The sequence below is a fragment of the Cetorhinus maximus genome, unplaced genomic scaffold (genome assembly GCF_964194155.1).
Source record: "Cetorhinus maximus unplaced genomic scaffold, sCetMax3.hap1.1 HAP1_SCAFFOLD_1073, whole genome shotgun sequence".
Lineage (NCBI taxonomy): Eukaryota > Metazoa > Chordata > Chondrichthyes > Lamniformes > Cetorhinidae > Cetorhinus > Cetorhinus maximus.
This window is the reverse complement of record NW_027597015.1, coordinates 35,092-52,500: the sequence shown is the minus strand read 5'-3', so window position 1 is coordinate 52,500 and position 17,409 is coordinate 35,092. Positions and strand designations below refer to the sequence as shown.

The window sequence follows — 17,409 nt, the reverse complement described above, 5'->3', positions numbered from 1 at the left end:
TATATTTCCAAGTCAGGATGGTGAGTGACTGGGAGGGGAACTTCCAGGTGGTGGTTTTCCCATCTATCTTTTCCCTTGTCCTTTTAGACGGTAGTGGTTGTGGGTTTGGAAGGTGCTGTGGAAGGAGCCTTGGTGAGTTCCTGCAGTGCATCTTGTAGATGGTACACACGCTGCTGCTACTGTGCGTCGGTGGTGGAGGGAGTGAATGTTTGTGGATGGGGTGCCGATCAAGCGAGGCTGCTTTTCCCTGGACGGTGTCGAGCTTCTCGAGTGTTGTGGGAGCTGCACACATCCAGGCAAGTGGGGAGTATTCCATCACATTCCTGACTTGTGCCTTGTCGATGGTGGACAGGCTTTGGGGGAGTCAGGAGGTTGAGTTACTCTCCGCCGCAGGATTCCCAGCCTCTGATCTATTCAACTGATAGCAACTTCTCGAAGAATTAACCCTGTCAGCCTCACACCTGGAAGTTCCCCTCCGAGTCGCTCGCTATCCTGACTTGGTAATATATCGGCCGTTCCTTCACTGTCACGGGGTCAAAATCCTGGCATATTCATCTTGTGGCTGGAGCAAAGTAACAGGTGATCGTGCTACTGGTGCCTGGTATAGTCCCCGCCTGGAGAAAGGAGCGGATATTACCAGCGTCTTACCGTCCACTGTACAATTTCATTGATGTAAATCGAGCTGAATGTTGGGCAGCTACTGTCTACCTAATACAAGCCACCACTATTGTACCATCCACATTTCCAAGTCCCTGTTTGGCTGAGCTCAACTGCAGGGTCAAGCAGAATTACAGGATGATCACAGCACGGAAGGAGGCTATTCGGCACATCCTGTCTGTACTGGCTCTTCAACCGAGCAACTCACCACCCACCCCGCCCCACCCCGCCCCACCTCTGCCTTCTCCCTGTAACCCTGCACACACTTCGTTTTCAGACCACAGTTTCCTTCCCTTTTCAAAGCCTCGATTGAAGCTGCCTCCCCCGGGCCTTCTCAGGCAGCGCGTTCCAGATCCGGAACTCCTCCCAATGCCTGAGGCTGTTTCTCCCCAGGTCGCTGTTGCTTCTTCCGCCGGATCCCCTTCGATCCGTGCCCTCTCCTTCTTGATCTCCTCTCCCCCCCCCCACCACGACCAATGGGAACAGGTTCACCCTCTTCTACCCTGTCCAGGCCCCCTCGCGATTTTGAGCACCCCTATCGAATCTCCTGGCAATCTTCTCTTCTCCAAGGAAGACAGTCCCGCCTTCCCCAATATATCCACGTCACCCAAGTCCCTCATCCCGGGAACCATTCCCGTGAATCTTCTCTGCACTCTCCAAAGCCTTCACAACCTTCCTAAAGAGCGGTACTCAGAACTGGACGCAATACCCCAGCTGAGGCTGAACTAGTGTCTGATGCAAATTCAACATCACCTCCTTGCTCCTGTACTCTAATAATAAAGCTTAGGGTGCTCTATGCTTTACAAGAGATTTTCTTTACCTGCCCTTGCCGTCTTCAATGATGTATTTTAGGTCCCTCTGACCCTGGTACCCCTTTTAGAATTGGGTCCTCTGTTTAATATTGTTTAATCAAAGGGGAAGATGTGCATGGTCAGATCTGATATTGGCCACTCTCTACACGTATCCAAAGTCTGAAATTGCTCATTTATTGGACACCTATCCTGCTAACTTCATATAAAGGGGCTGCATTTTTCAAAATGTCCTCCAATCCAATCCGATTCCAATTCGAAACAAAAATAAAAACAAAAATACCTGGAAAAACTCAGCAGGTTTGGCAGCATCGGCGGAGAGGAGCAAGTCCGAATGACCCTTCAACAGAACTAAGTAAAAATAGATGAGATGTGAAATATAAGCTGGTTTAAGGCGGGGGGTGGGGGGGGTGGGACAGGTAGAGCTGGATAGAGGGCCAGTGATAGGTGGAGATAACCAAAAGATGTCACAGACAAAAGGACAAAGAGGTGTTGAAGGTGGTGATATTATCTAAGGAATGTGCTAATTAAGGGTAGAAAGCAGGACGGGCAAGGTGCAGATAGACCTAGCGGGGACGGGGTGGGGTGAAGGAATCAAAATAGGCTAAAAGGTAGAGATGAAACAATTAGCCTTTATCGATTCCTGCACCCCACCCCCACCCCCACTAGGGCTCTCTGCACCTTGCTCGTCCTGCTTTCTACCCTTAATTAGCACATTCCTTAGATAATATCCCCACCTTCAACACCTCTTTGTCCTTTTGTCTATGACATCTTTTGGTTATCTCCACCTATCACTGGCCCTCTATCCAGCTCTACCTGTCCCACCCCCACCCACCCCCCCCTGACTTAAACCAGCTTATATTTCACCTCTCTTCTATTTTTACTTAGTTCTGTTGAAGGGTCGTGAGGACTCGAAACGTCAGCGGTGCTCCCTCTCCGCCGATGCTGCCAGACCTGCTGAGCTTTTCCAGGTTATTTTTTTGTTTTTGTTTTTGTTTCGGATTTCCAGCGTCCGCAATTCTTTTTTGCTCTTCAATGAAAAATTGGATCGTTGTTCGAGAGCAGATTGACACCGATCGGCCCGACGCTGTCACCATGTGGGATGTGCTCGTTTCGAGTCTCGATTTTCTTTGCGCAGGACTTCGGCTGCCTACCTGAAATAGCGATCGCGAGGGATTCACTCTGGGTGGAGTTGTACTCCCGCCCGGCGATGGTTGTCCGGTACGCGCAAGTGTAGTCTCCCTGATTGGCCATCGTCGTGTTCACCATGGTGAACTCCGCAACTGAGTCGCGCACGGTCAACCTGGTGCTTATCTCCAGCCCATTCTGGTACAGCTGGAAATTGCGGGTCCGGTAGGCTTTCGGGGCTGTGCAGAGCAGGGTGAGTAGCTGCCCCTGGGGGTACAGATGAAACTCGGTGTTCCTGGATATCGTGGGTCGTTCTGCCTTGCCTGAAAGATAAAAGGGAGGCAACTCTTGTGAACGCAAGGCCTGAACGCAAGTCAACCCAATCTTTTGGCATCTCTTACCCCCGCTGTGCATTGACGGACAAGGTTGCCCCTTCCTGGGGAGCCAGAATCCTGATTTCTACAGTGGGAAGGTGGTGGGGGAGGGGGGCGATTGGTGTTGGTGGGGGGAGGTGGGGTGGTGGTGAGTTAAGCTCAGGGAGGAGGTAGGGCCATGCAGAATATAATCCTGCACCTCTGCAAGCAGAACCACCATCTTGCAAAGCATGAGAGGTGTACGAAACATACGACACTACGAAATCACCCAACAAGACATTAAAGGGGCCATGTGTGCCAATAAGGTACTAATGGATATGTTCCATCAAGATGAGGAAGGTTTGGGTGTCATGGAAGAGGAAGCCATTACCACTGACGAACAAACTTACTATGATTGAGAGAAGATGTACATGTCTGAGATTCGGCAGTATCTAAGAGAATTGAATCTCATCTTCAAAGTCTTCAGGGAACCCTTTGTATCAGACGCTAAGCTGTTTTCTGCAAACGTATGTTGTAAATTTTATGAATACCTTTTTAAAATGTATATATCCTCGTAAGTTTGTTGCCCTCTTAAGAATAAAGAATTGCAAGGTCTATAAGGCAGGAGTGTATGAGCGAATGTAGGAGGGGCTCAACATCACCTCACGAGGAGGAACACATGGATGTCTTCAAATATCGTGGCTTGTAACTACACGAGCGCCTGCCCCATTGTTGCATCTCGCCTTATCTGACGTTTATCGTATGTCTCAGTCGCTCGCAGCGCAGAACAGGACTGACGCCGAAACGAGAGACAGCCTCGTCAAAGATTCACGCCTGACGCTCATCAGGGAAAACACCCGAGCGCCAAGTCTCCAAGCGTCACTGCGATGTTGGCGACGGGACAAACGGGTGCCGTTTGGCGGGCCGGCTGAATCGGGTTGTTCGACGCGTTGCCATGGAGACAGCAACGGAGCACTGTAGGCTCCCCAGGCTCCCGGCTTCAACCAAAGGCATAAGGTTTGACCATATTTCTTTTGTCTGAAGCGACCGGGTCCCTGAGTATAAATGTACATTGCTTCTAGCATGTATAAATGAGCTGCACCATGAACTTGACTCCTGACTTCTGAACCTGCATCTAAACCTCAATTATCTTATCTTAACTGTGTATCCTTTTGTTATTGGCCAGGAAACCTGTCCCACCTTCCGCCCCCACACTTTCACGCCTACCCCCACCCCTAGTCTATTAAAGCCCCTGATAATTTTGATCAACGCAATGAAATCTCCACATAACCTTCTTTGTTCTGAGGAGAACATGCATGAGTTCTCTATTCTCTTTCATGTTGCTCATTCTTGGCGCCAAGCTACCAACCTTAGTTGAACGTTCCCTGGTCTAAAGCAACCCCCAGTGGCTCCACACAACTAGATTCCCATACAGAGGCTACCATTGTGGTAAATCTCCCTTGTTTCCCTAAGGCTACGGTGACCATCGTGTGACGTATGCACGTTTAAGTATCTATTTCAGGGGGACGCAAGGGCATAAGAAACAGGGATTGGAGTAGACCATTCGGCCCATCGAGCCTGCTCTGCCATTCAATGTGCTCACAGCTAAACTTGGGATTCCACTCCATTTTCCTGCTCGCTCCCCATATCCCACCATTAACGGAGAGGCCAAAAATCTGTCCATCCCGGCCCTCAACGATGGAGCATTCACAATCCTCTGGGCTAGATTCCCAACCCTTCGAGTGAAGGCATTCCTTCTCATCTCAGTCCTAAATGATCGTCCCCCTTATCCCGACATTGTGCCCCCGTGTTTTAGATTCCCCCCGACCAGCGGAATCGACCCCTCGGCGCCCACACTGGGAAACCCCTTCACAATCCTGCAGGTCTCAATGAGATCGCCTCCCATTCTTCTAAACTCCAGAGAATATCTCCAGAGGGATCTGGACCAACTGGAAAAATGGGCCAGAAAATGGCAGATGGAATTTAATGCGGAAAAGTGTGAGGTGTTACATTTTGGAAGGACAAACCAAGGTAGGACATACACAGTAAATGGTAGGGCACTGAGGAGTGCGGAGGAACAAAGGGATCTGGGAGTTCAGATACATAATTCCCGGAAAGTGGCATCACAGGTAGACAAGGTTGTAAAGAATGCTTTTGGCACACTGGCCTTCATAAATCAAAGTATTGAGTATAGGAGTTGGGATGTTATGGTGAGGTTGTATAAGACATTGGTGAGGCCAACTTTGGAGTATTGTGTGCAGTTTTGGTCGCCTAACTACAGGAAGGATATCAGTAAGATTGAGAGAGTGCGGAGAAGATTTACTAGGATGTTGCCGGGTCTTCAGGAGTTGAGTTACAGGGAAAGATTAAACAGGTTAGGACTTTATTCCTTGGAGCGTAGAAGGATGAGGGGAGATTTGATAGAAGTTTACAAAATGGTGAGGGGTATAGACAGAGTAAATGCGAGTAGGCTCTTTCCACTTAGATTAGGAGAAATAAACACGAGAGGACATGTCTTTAGGGTGAAAGGGGAAAGGTTTAGGGGGAACTTCTTCACTCAGAGAGTGGTGAGAGTGTGGAACGAGCTACCATCTGACGTGGTAAATGCGGGCTCACTCTTAAGTTTTAAGAATAAATTGGATAGATACATGGATGGGAGAGGTCTGGAGGCTTATGGACTGGGTGCAGGTCAATGGGACTAGCGGAATAATATTTCGGCACAGACTAGAAGGGTCGAATGGCCTGTTTTTCTGTGCTGTAGTGTTCTATGGTTCTATGGTTCTAATATAAACCCAATTTACTCAGCCTCTCATCCCAGGGACCAATTTAGTGAACCCTTCACTGCACCAGCTCCAGTGCAAGTACATCCTTCATTTAACATGGAGACCAGAACTGCGCACCATATTCCAGATGGGGTCTCACCAAAAAACCTGCACAACAGTAGCAAGGCTTCTTCATTCTTGTACTCCAATCCCATTGCAATAAAGGCCAACATGCCATTTGCCTTCCTCCTTACTTGCTACGCCTGCATGCTAACTTTCCGCGTTCCTTCTACAAACACACCCTTTGATCATCGACACTTACAATTCCCTCACCTTTTTAGATAAAGAAAAAATTTCTGTTTTCTTTCAGTCTCACGGCCAAAGTAAACAGCCTTGCACTCCGCTGCGTTACATTCCCATCAGTCACCTTTTGCCCACTCGCCCGACTTGCAGCCTCTCAGTCTCCTCCCCGCAGCTTACCTTCCCACCCTAGCTTGGCCTCATCAGCAAACTCAGATCCATCGCTGAAACAGAAACAGAAATACCTGGAAAAACTTGGCAGGTCCGGCAGCATCGGCGGAGAAGAGCACAGTTGACGTTTCGAGTCCTCATGACCCTTCAACAGAACTAAGTAAACTTAGGAAAGGGGTGAAATATAAGCTGGTTTAAGGAGGGTTTGGGGGGTGGGGGGAGTTTGTTGGGACAAGCAACCAGTGATAGGTGGAGATAACCAAAATCTGTCACAGACAAAAGAACAAAGAGGTGTTGAAGGTGGTGATATTATCTAAAGGAATGTGCTAATTAAGAGTAGCAGACAGGGCAGATAAGGTGCAGATGGCTCTAGTGGGGGGTGGGGGAATACTAAAAGGTAGAGATAAACAATGGGTGCAAATACATTTAAAAATAATGGAAATAGGTGGGAAAAGACAAATCTATATAAATTATTGGAAAAAACAAAAAGGAGGGGGAAGAAACAGGAAGTGGGTGGGGATGGAGGAGAGAGTTCAAGATCTAAAATTGTTGAACTCAATATTCAGCCCAATAATTTATACAGATTTTTTCTTTTCCCACCTATTTCCATTATTTTTAAATGTATTTCCACCATTGTTTATTTCTACCTTTTAGTATTCCCCACCCCCCACTAGAGCCATCTGCACCTTATCTGTCCTGTCTTCTACTCTTAATTAGCACATTCCTCTAGATAATATCACCACCTTCAACACCTCTTTGCGCTTTTATCTGTGACAGATTTTGGTTATCTCCACCTATCACTGGCTATTTGTCCCAACAAACCCCCCACCTTAAACCAGCTTTTATATTTCACCCCTTTCCTAATTTTACTTAGTTCTGTTGAAGGGTCACGAGGACTCGAAACGTCAACTGTGCTCCCCTCTCCGCCGATGCTGCCAGACCTGCTGAGTTTTTCCAGGTGTTTCTGTTTCTGTTTTGGATTTCCAGCATCCGCAGTTTTTTATTTTTACTTTTAGATACGTCTCCCTCTGCCTCTTTGCCTCAGTCACTCATGCGGAGCGACCTCGAAACCAGAAAGTGGAGGGGGGGGTGAAAATCGGCGACTCACTTGTGATGGCGACCTGGACCCGGTCACTGTGAGTGGACGAGTGCATCTTGTGGTTGATCAGCACTTTGAACATGCAAGTGAAGTAGCCTTCCTGGTGCATGCTGATGTTGTGGATGGTCAGGATGGCGCTGGAGGCTGACGTCGGCCCCACCGAGGCCACCGGTCCCGACTCGCCCACTTTGTAGAGGTAGAAGGTGATCACCGTGAAGACGCTGGCCGACGAGCAGCGGAAGTTGACGGCCTCGCCTTGGACGAACATGCCGGACGTCCGCAACACCGAAATCGAGGGCCGCAACAGGACATCTGAGGCGGGGGAGAGAAAGAGAGAGTGAGCACGGGTGAATCGCTTTGCTCCAGAGGCCCAGGTCAAACCGTTTTGGCCGGGATTGGGTGGAGGGGGGCATCATTGGATCTAGAAATTCGCCCCGGGTCACCTTTACATCGCCTATTCTAAATCCCGCTCGATTTCAGCTCCACGGGCATGTTGATTGGACGGCGACCGGGCGGGGGATTGGACCAAGCAACGAATGCAACACGGCCTGTTCTCCATTCTTAGCCAGGATGAGTTTCCTCCCCATTCAGAAATATACAGAGCAAAGGTTACCTGTTTCAATCCCACGCTGTCCGAACATATGAAGCAGGAACAGGAGGAGGCCACTCGGCCCCTCGAGCCTGCCCCGCCATTCAATAAGCTGACGGCCAATCTGATTGTAACCTCAGCCCCACATTCCGGCCGACCCCCCCAATAACCTTTCACCCACCCCCACCTTGCTTAACCAGAATCTATCACGCTCGGCCTTGAACATATTTAAAGACCCTGTTCCCAACGCCTTTTGGGGAAGAGATTTCCAAAGGCTCACCAACCTTTGAGAGAAGGAAATTCTCCTCGTCTCCATTTAAATGGACGAACCCATATTTACAAACAGTGACGTCTATCACAGAATCACACACACAGTGCAGAAGAGGCCCTTCGGCCCATCGAGTCTGCACCGACACTGTGAGAAACGCCTGACCTACCTACCTAATCCCATTGACCAGCGCTTGGCCCCATCGCCTTGAATGTCATGACGTGTCAAGTGTTCATCCAGGTGCTTTTTAAAGGATGTGAGGCTAACCCGCCTCCACCACCCTCCCAGGCAGCGCATTCCAGACCCTCACCACCCTCTGGGTAAAAAAAGTTTTTCCTCACACCCACCCCCCAAACCTCCTGCCCCTCACCTTGACCTTATGTCCACCTGTGACTGACCTTTCAAGTAAGGGGAACAGCTGCTCCCTATCCACCCTGTCCATGCCCCTCATAATCTTGTACATCTCGATCAGGTCACCCCTCAGTCTTCTCCGCTCCAACGAAAACAACCCAAGTCTATCCAACCTCTCCTCATAACTCAAATGTTTCATCCCAGGTCACATCCTGGTGAATCTCCTCTGCACCCCCTCCAGTGCCATCACATCCTTCCTATAATGTGGTGACCTAAGGTCTAGATTCTATGTCTAGGTTTAGATTCTCCCACAAGGGGAAACATCCTCTCCACATCCACCCTGTCAAATCCCCTGAGGGTCCTATATGCATCCATCAAGACGCCTCTTATTCTTCTAAACTCCAGTGAGGACAACTCTGGCCAAAGGCTCAGGCGTCACCTCTTACGTTGTAACATAAAACCACGTTCGGAGTTCTAGATAAAAATAACAGAAAGTGTCGTAAAAACTCAGCAGGTCTGGGAGCATCTGTGAAGAGAGACAAAGAGTTAACGTTTTGAGTCCAATATGACTCTTCTTCGGAACTTAGATGCCAAAACTGAACAGCATACAAATATACGAATGAGGAACAGGGGTAGGCCATTCGGCTCCTCGACTCTGCTCCCCCATTCAATTAGATCATGCCCGATCTGATTGTAACCTCGACCCCACATTCCGGCCTCCCCCACCCCTCCGATAACCTTTCACCCCCCCCTTGTTAATCAAAGAATTGATCTACCTCGGCCTTAAAAACATTCAAAGACTCTGCCTCAAAACTCCATTTGATATTTCTTACATCCATTGCACATTTACGAAGCTGAACTTTATCAGTCCAGTCATATTAAGTGCATTGCAACTTGTGATGTTTTCTTCTCTCTGGGGTTCATGAGTCTTTGGCACCCTCTTCCTCAAAAGGCCGGTGGAAGTAGAGTTTTTGAATATTTTTAAGGCAAGATCGATTCTTGGTAAACAAGGAGGGGTGAAGGGCTAATCAGGGAGAGGCAGGAATGTGGGGTTGAGGTTACAATTAAATCAGGCATGGTCTTATTGGATGGGCGAGCAGGTTGGAGGGGCCAAGTGGTCTACTCCCGCTCCTAATTCATACGTTCGTGTCAACATCGTTAGACCGAAAGCGGGATCATCTTGGCAAGTCACAACAGGAACTCACTGGGTAGAACATCTGTCTGACATAGAATTAGATGGCGCTGACTGCACTAAATACCAAGCACTGTGTGTTCAGCGCGGTCGCTCAGGCCCCACTCGTTTTGCCCCCAACCATTTCCTTAGCCCTGGTGTTCATATCGCACACCTGTGATGCTACAAAGTGGCGGGACCCTTCCAGAAGGGTTCTGAAGGGGGGGGGCCCCGGCGGGTGAGAAGTTCCCCAAAATGGCCACTGTCAGATCGTCTCTGCCCATCCCATGCAGCTCCTGCTGAGCTAACTCAATTGGCCGCAAGAGGACGTAAGGACAGAGGCGGTGCGTAGTCCGCGGCTGGTCCGATCCCACCCATCCTGCGTTTACGCAGAGAGAAACAGGCTTAACGTTTCATCTCCGTATGGCCCTCCTTCAGAGCTGGACAGCAGTAGACATTTGATGCATTTTATACTGGGGGTGGAGCAGGGGGAGCAAGGTGGAAGGTCGGCTATAGGTGTGATCTCAGGAGAGATTGACAAAGATGTCTTGGACACAAGACGAAGGGAGTGTTAATGATAGTGTTAAAGTCTAAAGAAGGTGTTGATGGTGGCATCAAGGTACAATAGCGGAATGTCTGAATAGCAGAAGGGTCAGCGTTCAGTGAGATCACAACATAGGAACAAGTGATAGATGGCCCTTTTTGGAGGGTGGGGTGTGGTGACTGGGGGTAAAGGATCAAAAAAAACTGAACGAATCAATAAATAAATAACGCATAAAAATAAATTTAAATTTAAATTCAACGTTAAAAAATGGATTTCAAAAGGGTGCGGTCGAGACGGAGGAGAGAGTTCATGGTCTGAAGTCGTTGAACTCAACGTTAAACCCGGAAGGCTGTAAAGCGCCCGGTCGGAAGATGAGGTGCTGTTCCTCCAGTTTGCGTTGAGCTTCACTGGAACAATGCAGCAGGCCAAGGACGGACATGTGGGCATGAGAGCAGGGTGGAGTGTTGAAATGGCAAGCGACAGGGAGGTTTGGGTCATGCTTGCGGACAGACCGAAGGTGTTCCGCAAAGCAGGCACCCAGTCTGCGTTTAGTCTCCCCCGGCAATGCAGAGGAGGGGGCCACATTGGGAGCTGGCATCGTCCACAGACGTGTCGGGTTAAGTAGCCTCCGACACGGGTAAAAAAGGCAGGAGGAGTTCCGGGAGGGATTTGAACCTGCATTAGCCTAGTGCATTAACAGTAGGCCAACAATGCACCTCAACTGCCTCCGCTACAAGTATACCCTTCCTTCAGTGAGGAGATATTAATGATACGCAGACTCACGAATGCCCTGTATCGTTGTAGCAAGCCCTTCCCTACATTTCTACCCCACTCTCCACCACCGCCCTTTCAGTAAGGAACCAGCATCCCATTTGCCTTCCTAATGATTGTCGCTGATGCTCGAGGAGGGTGGAACTGGGTGACAGCAGGGCAGATCAAAGGGTTGTGGGGTTGGAGGAGACTTCAGAATTGGGGATGGGGGGGAGGTGAGACCACGGAGGGGTTTGCAAGCGAGGGTGAGGGCAAACAGCACGAAATGTGGAAGAAGTAGGGTGATTGCGGGGGGGGACTGGGTGGGGAGGAACCCCAGCGTTGGCACCCTTAGCCTAACAGCCAACTCTGTGGGTTGCAGAGGATTCCATATAACACCACATTTGGCATAGAGTGATAGAGTCACAGAAAAAGGCCCTTGGGCCCATCTAGTCTGCGCCGGTCAAACAAGTACCTAACTAGTGCTGGCACCTGGAGAGGGTCCAGAGGAGGTTCACGAGAACGAACCCAGGAATGAAAGGCTTAACTATGAGGAACATTTGAGGACTCTGGGTCTATACTCGATGGAGTTTAGAAGGATGAGGGAGGGGATCTGATTGAAACTTACAGAATAATGAAAGGCCTGGATAGAGTGGATGTGGGGAAGATGTTTCCATTAGTAGGAGAGACTAGGACCCGAGGGCACAGCCTCAGAGTAAAGGGAAGACCTTTTAGAACAGAGATGAGGAGAAACTTCTTTAGCCAGAGAGTGGTGAATCTATGGAATTCATTGCCACAGAAGGCTGTCGAGGCCAGGTCATTGAGTGTATTCAAGAGCGAGATAGATAGGTTCTTGATTGGTAAGGGGATCAAAGGTTATGGGAAGAAGGCGGGAGAATGGGGTTGAGAAAATTATCAGCCATGATTGAATGGCGGAGCAGACTCGATGGGCCGAATGGCCTAATTTCAGCTCCTATGTCTTATGGTCTATTCTAATCCCATTTGCCAGCACTAGGCCCATAGCCTTATATGCCAAGGCATCACAAGTACACAATCAAATACTTCTTAAATGTTATGAGGGTTTCTGCCTCTACCACCCTTACAGGCAGTGAGTTCCAGATTCCCACCACCCTCTGGGTGAAAAAAATTCTTCCTCACATCCCCTCTAAACCTCCTGCCCCTTACCTTAAATCTATGCCCCCTGATTATTGATCCCTCTATCAAGGGGAAAAGTCCCTGTCTACCCTAAATACGCCCCCTCATAACTTTATACATGCAACACCAAAGCAGCGCATGCTAGTGTTTATACTATTTTCGGGGGTAAAAAAACAATTAAACTCAATTAATAAAACAAGGGGGCAAATTAAATGGCAGCCCCTTAAAGGGAAACTGCGAAAACAAAGAGAAACTCTGAAAGAAGACTAACAAAAATGAAATTTAAGTACGACTAAAGGTGCCAACAAAGGTGCCAAGCCCCTGTGGTACCCACCCAAGCCTCGATCGTGCCCAAGTGTTTATGCTCCATTCGGGCCTCCCCACCTAAATCCCACATCACCAGGCCTCACTCCCTGTCTACTGCAAACGTGTGCCCAGTGCCTTTGTCTGTTTGTTTAGCTTCCCCTCAAATGCATCTGTAGGATTCACCTCGAACTCTCCCTCAGGCAACAAAGCTCAGTGTTCTCACCATCATTTGGGTAAAGGAAGTTCATCCCGACTTCCCGGTTGGATTTTCGGTAGCTATCTTACATTAACGGTCCAGTTAATGAAGAGCGCCCACCCTATTAAAGCCTTTCGTAGTTTTAAAGACCTCAGCTCGGTCAGCCATCCTTTATTTCTTTCACCAAGGAGAAATGAGCTCCAGTTTGCCAGTCCTTCCTTTCCCAAAGTGCATTCCCACACAGTACGTGGGACTGGACAGTGAGGCAATGCGTTTAATTGCCTGCCAATGCAATTCTGCCCAAGCTGACTTTTTACTTACCATAATGCTCAGCGGAGACAATCGTCAATGAGGAACAGTCAAAATTGTCATGCAAGACTCATTATTTGATGAACGCGCACTGTCAGAAACTTGATGCGGGCAATCTGCTAGCCTCAAGTCAAATTAACAAGGTGGATGCTGCGGAGGTGGCAGAGAGTGGCAGCAGTGTACCAACAGCTGGTCCTTGTATCATTCAATCGTGGGATGTGGGCATTGCTGGCAAGGTGCAGCATTAACTGCCCATCTCTAATTGACCCTGGAGAGGCTGGTGGCCAACTGTCTTCTAGAACCGCTGCAGTCCGCGTAGTGTGGGTACACCCGCACAATCCACATGGTGCAGGTTCCAGGGAGTGTAGAGCCAACCATATTGCTGAGTGTCTGGAGTCATAGGTAGGTTAGACCACATAAAGAACAGAAGATTTATTTCCCTAAAGAGGATTGGTGAACTAGATGGATTTCCCCCCCACCGGTCATTAATAAGACATGAAGTTCCTGATTTTTAAAAATTTATTCACGAGATGTGGGTTTCTCTGGCTGGGCCAGTATTCATTGCCCATCGCTCGATGCCCTTAAGAAGGTGGTGGGTGAGCTGCCTTCTTGAACCACTGCAGTCCCTGTGGTGTAGGTACACCCACAGCGCTGTTAGGGAGGGAGTTCCAGGATTTTGTCCATGTGGTGTAGGTAAACCCACAGTGCTGTTAGGGAGTTCCAGGATTTTGTCCATGTGGTGTAGGTACACCCACAGTGCTGTTAGGGAGGGAGTTCCAGGATTTTGTCCATGTGGTGTAGGTACACCCACAGTGCTGTTACAGAGGGAGTTCCAGGGTTTTGTCCCTGTGGTGTAGGTACACCCACAGCGCTGTTAGGGAGGGAGTTCCAGGATTTTGTCCATGTGGTGTAGGTACACCCACAGTGCTGTTAGGGAGGGAGTTCCAGGATTTTGTCCCTGTGGTGTAGGTACACCCACAGCGCTGTTAGGGAGGGAGTTCCAGGATTTTGTCCCTGTGGTGTAGGCACACCCACAGCGCTGTTAGGGAGGGAGTTCCAGGATTTTGTCCCCTGTGGTGTAGGTACACCCACAGCGCTGTTAGGGAGGGAGTTCCAGGATTTTGACCCAGTGACAGTGAAGGAACGGCCGATATATTTCCAAGTCAGGATGTTGAGTGAATTGGTGTGGAATTTCCTGGTGTAGGTGTTCACATCTATCTGCTGTTCTTGTCTTTATAGGTGGTAGTGATTGTGGGTTTGGAAGGTGCTGCCTAAGGAGCCTTGGTGAGTTGCTGCAGTGCAACTTGTAGATGGTACACACACTGCTGCTACTGTGAATGTGTGGCCAATAAAGCAGGCTGATTTTTCCAGGACAATGTCCAGCTTCTCGAGTGTTGTGGGAGCTGCACTCATCCAGGCAATTGGGGAGTATTCCATCACCCTCCTGACTTGTTCCTTGTAGATGGTGGACAGGCTTTGGGGAGTCAGGGGGTGAGTTACTCACCACCGGGTTCCTAGCATCTGACCTGCTCTTGTAGCTACAGTCTTTATATGGCTGGTCCCAGTTCAGTTTCTGGTCAGTGGGAACTCCAAGGATGTTGATAATGGGGGACGCCATTGAACATCAAGGGGCGATGGTTGGGTTCTCTCTTGTTGGAGATGGTCACTGTGTGTCACAAATGTCACTTGCCTTGTCAGCCCAAGCCTGGATACTGTTCAGGTCTTGCTGCATTTGGACATGGGCTGCTTCAGTATCTGAGGAGTCGCGAATGGTGCTGAACATTGTGCAACCATCAGCGAACATTCCCCACTTCTGACCTTACGATGGAAGGAAGGTCATTGATGGAGCAGCTGAAGGTTGTTGGGCCTAGGACACTGCCCTTAGGGACTCCTGCAGCTGAGATAACAGACCTCCAACCACCACAACCATCTTCCTTTGTGCTTGCTATGACTCCAACCAGCGGAGAGTTTTGCCCGTGATTCCTATTGACTCCAGTTTTGCTAGGGCTCCTTGATGCCACACTCGGTCAAATGCTGCCTTGATGTCAAGGGCGGTCACCCTCACCTCACCTCAGGAGTTCAGTTCCTATGCTTGAACCAAGGCTGTAACGAGGTCAGGAGCTGAGCGGCCCTGGCAGAACCCAAACTGGGCATCAGTGAGCAGGTTATTGCTAAGCAAGTGCTACTTGATAGCCCCTTCCATTGCTTCACTGATAATCGAGGGTAGACCAATGGTGTGGTAATTGGCTAGGTTGGATTTACCCTGCTTTTGGTACACAGGGCAACTTTCCCACTCGGCCAGGTAGATGCCAGTGATTTTGATCGAATTCAGATTCCACCACCCACCAACTGAGGTGGGATTCGATCCCAGGGCCCCAGGTTTCCAATTCAGTGACATTCTCACTTCGGCACCGTCACTCACTCCGAGTTCCTGCCCCCAGGCTTGGCCTGCGTGGTGCAGTGCATGCTCCTTGACAGCCGCAGTAAATGCAAACTTCAGGGATCCAACTAATGTTTGATGAGGGTTTCGAATTAACCCTCGGAACCAACTTTTAAAGGGCCATTTCCAAATGGCAGGGCAGAGACCGAGATCTCCCATGGGGTCCCTCTTGCACCCACTAAAGATGTTTTCTTTGTCCTCTTTATAGTGTGTTTATTTTTCTGAATTGTATCATTGCAAAGATAAACACTGAACAAAGTGATATTTTTTTCTCCAAAGTGTCAGTCCGTATCTTGTTCTCAAGTATTTTTTTTTTCATTTCAGACAGTGCTGACCTTCAATCTGCTATTAACACCTACTCTAGACCAGCACTGTCCTTCATTCAGCTCTTTACACATTCTGCTATTTCGCTTTCAGACAGTGCTGACCTTTAATCTGCTATTAACACCTACTCAGGACCAGCTCTGTCCTTCATTCAGCTCTTTACACATTCTGCTATTTCGCTTTCAGACAGTGCTGACCTTCATTCTGCTATTAACACCTACACTGGACCAGCTCTGTCCTTCATTCAGCTCTTTACACATTCTGCTATTTCGCTTTCAGACAGGGCTGACCGTTATTCTGCTATTAACATCCACTCCGGACCAAAAGCTTTAGCCTTTCATGCTCTCATTACCGCTTTCTTTGCCCCGTGCTCGGTGCCAGCTTTAACATTCAATCTACCCTGGGCCTCTAACCTATCCCCGGCCTTCTCTTTTGCTCCACCTGCCACTCCCCCCTTTCTCTACGTGTTCTTATTTCCCTTCAGGGGGAGGAGCCGAAACTCTTCAGCCAGCCCGTCATCTGAGCCCTGAAAGGGTTGACCAGCCTTACCTGTCACGGTCACTTTGACACGCTCACTCTCCGAGGAGTTGTACAGTTTTCCCGACCTCTTGAGCTGGTAGAGGCAGAGGTAATACCCGTTGTCGGCGTAGGTGAGGTTGGCGATGGAGAAGGTCATCGAGAATCCTGCCGTTGGCACGGCCTGGTAGGCCACGGGGCTCTCCCCGTCGACCTTGAGCAGCAGGAAGATGGCACCGCTGAAGATGGAGGAGGCGGTGCACCTGATGCTCACGTACTCGCCGATGGAATACTTGCCAGATGTGCGGAACAGCTGGATGTGCGGCTTGGTCGGCTGGTCTGAAGGCGAAAAACGAGACGGGGAGGGGGGTGGGGGAGGGAGATTGGATGAAACAAGGAGGCGGCGAAAATCAGGTCACCGTGGGAATGAGACGCCAGAGAACGAGGTTGTTCAGGCCCTCCCTATCTTTCAACGGGCCGAGGCGTGTGGCTGAGGTGTGACCACTTTCGCTGCAGCTGTGCAGGTTCTCTGTTTCCTTCCACATTTCCCAATTGAATTGGGAACGGGGAGAAGGCAGCACTGCAGCGTTGTCGTCGGACCCACAATCCGGAGGCCCGGGTTAATACCCTGGGGTCATGGGTGCCAACAACTGGCGCAATGTCCAACTGGGGGCTGCCTCTGCCTCGACCCCCGTGGTCCCCCCACCCACCGTCTCACCACCCCCACCGCCCCCCACCACCCGCCGTCTTACACATCGTTTTTGTTCAATTTTTGTTTCACGACAGGAGTACAAATAGGGGATCGCTGGGGCACTGGGTTGAGTGGGAGGAGAGCGGTGAGCCCGAACAGGTCGGTTTCCAGTGGCCTTGCTCACTCTCCTTAACCGTACTGGATAAAGGAGGAGGAGAAGGGCTTCAACTGCCTGGAGAGAGGCTTGCGGGGTTGGGGGGGGCGGGGGGAGAGGCGTGGAGGTGAGGGGAAGCCAGTCATAAAATGTAAAGGGAAGACCTGAGGTCCATTTTGGTTTTGATTCCCAGCAGGAAACGCCTGATATGAATTTCGCCAGCTTTTCATTTAACCCAAAAGCAATGCAACCGAAATTCAGGGAAAATGCATAATAGGCATAATTGCTCATTGACACAATCGACCATGTGTAAACTAACATCAATTCACATTCTCCGACTTCTGTGCGCCAGGACTGCTATTCCGC

At 49.6% G+C, this 17,409-nt stretch overlaps 1 protein-coding gene across 1 annotated transcript in view; it reads right to left on the bottom strand.

Moving 5' to 3' along the window:
* The window catches only part of LOC144675647 (uncharacterized), a 33,094-nt gene extending 16,736 nt beyond the window's left edge, over positions 1–16,358 (bottom strand). Inside the window, exons 1-3 of the mRNA XM_078536289.1 lie at positions 16,232–16,358; positions 7,289–7,591; positions 2,621–2,917 (exon numbers count right to left, since the gene is read on the bottom strand). Coding sequence (XP_078392415.1) covers positions 2,621–2,917; positions 7,289–7,591; positions 16,232–16,358 — 727 coding nt within the window. The remainder of the gene's footprint in view (positions 1–2,620; positions 2,918–7,288; positions 7,592–16,231) is intronic.
* Between the last annotated feature and the right edge of the window lie 1,051 nt (positions 16,359–17,409).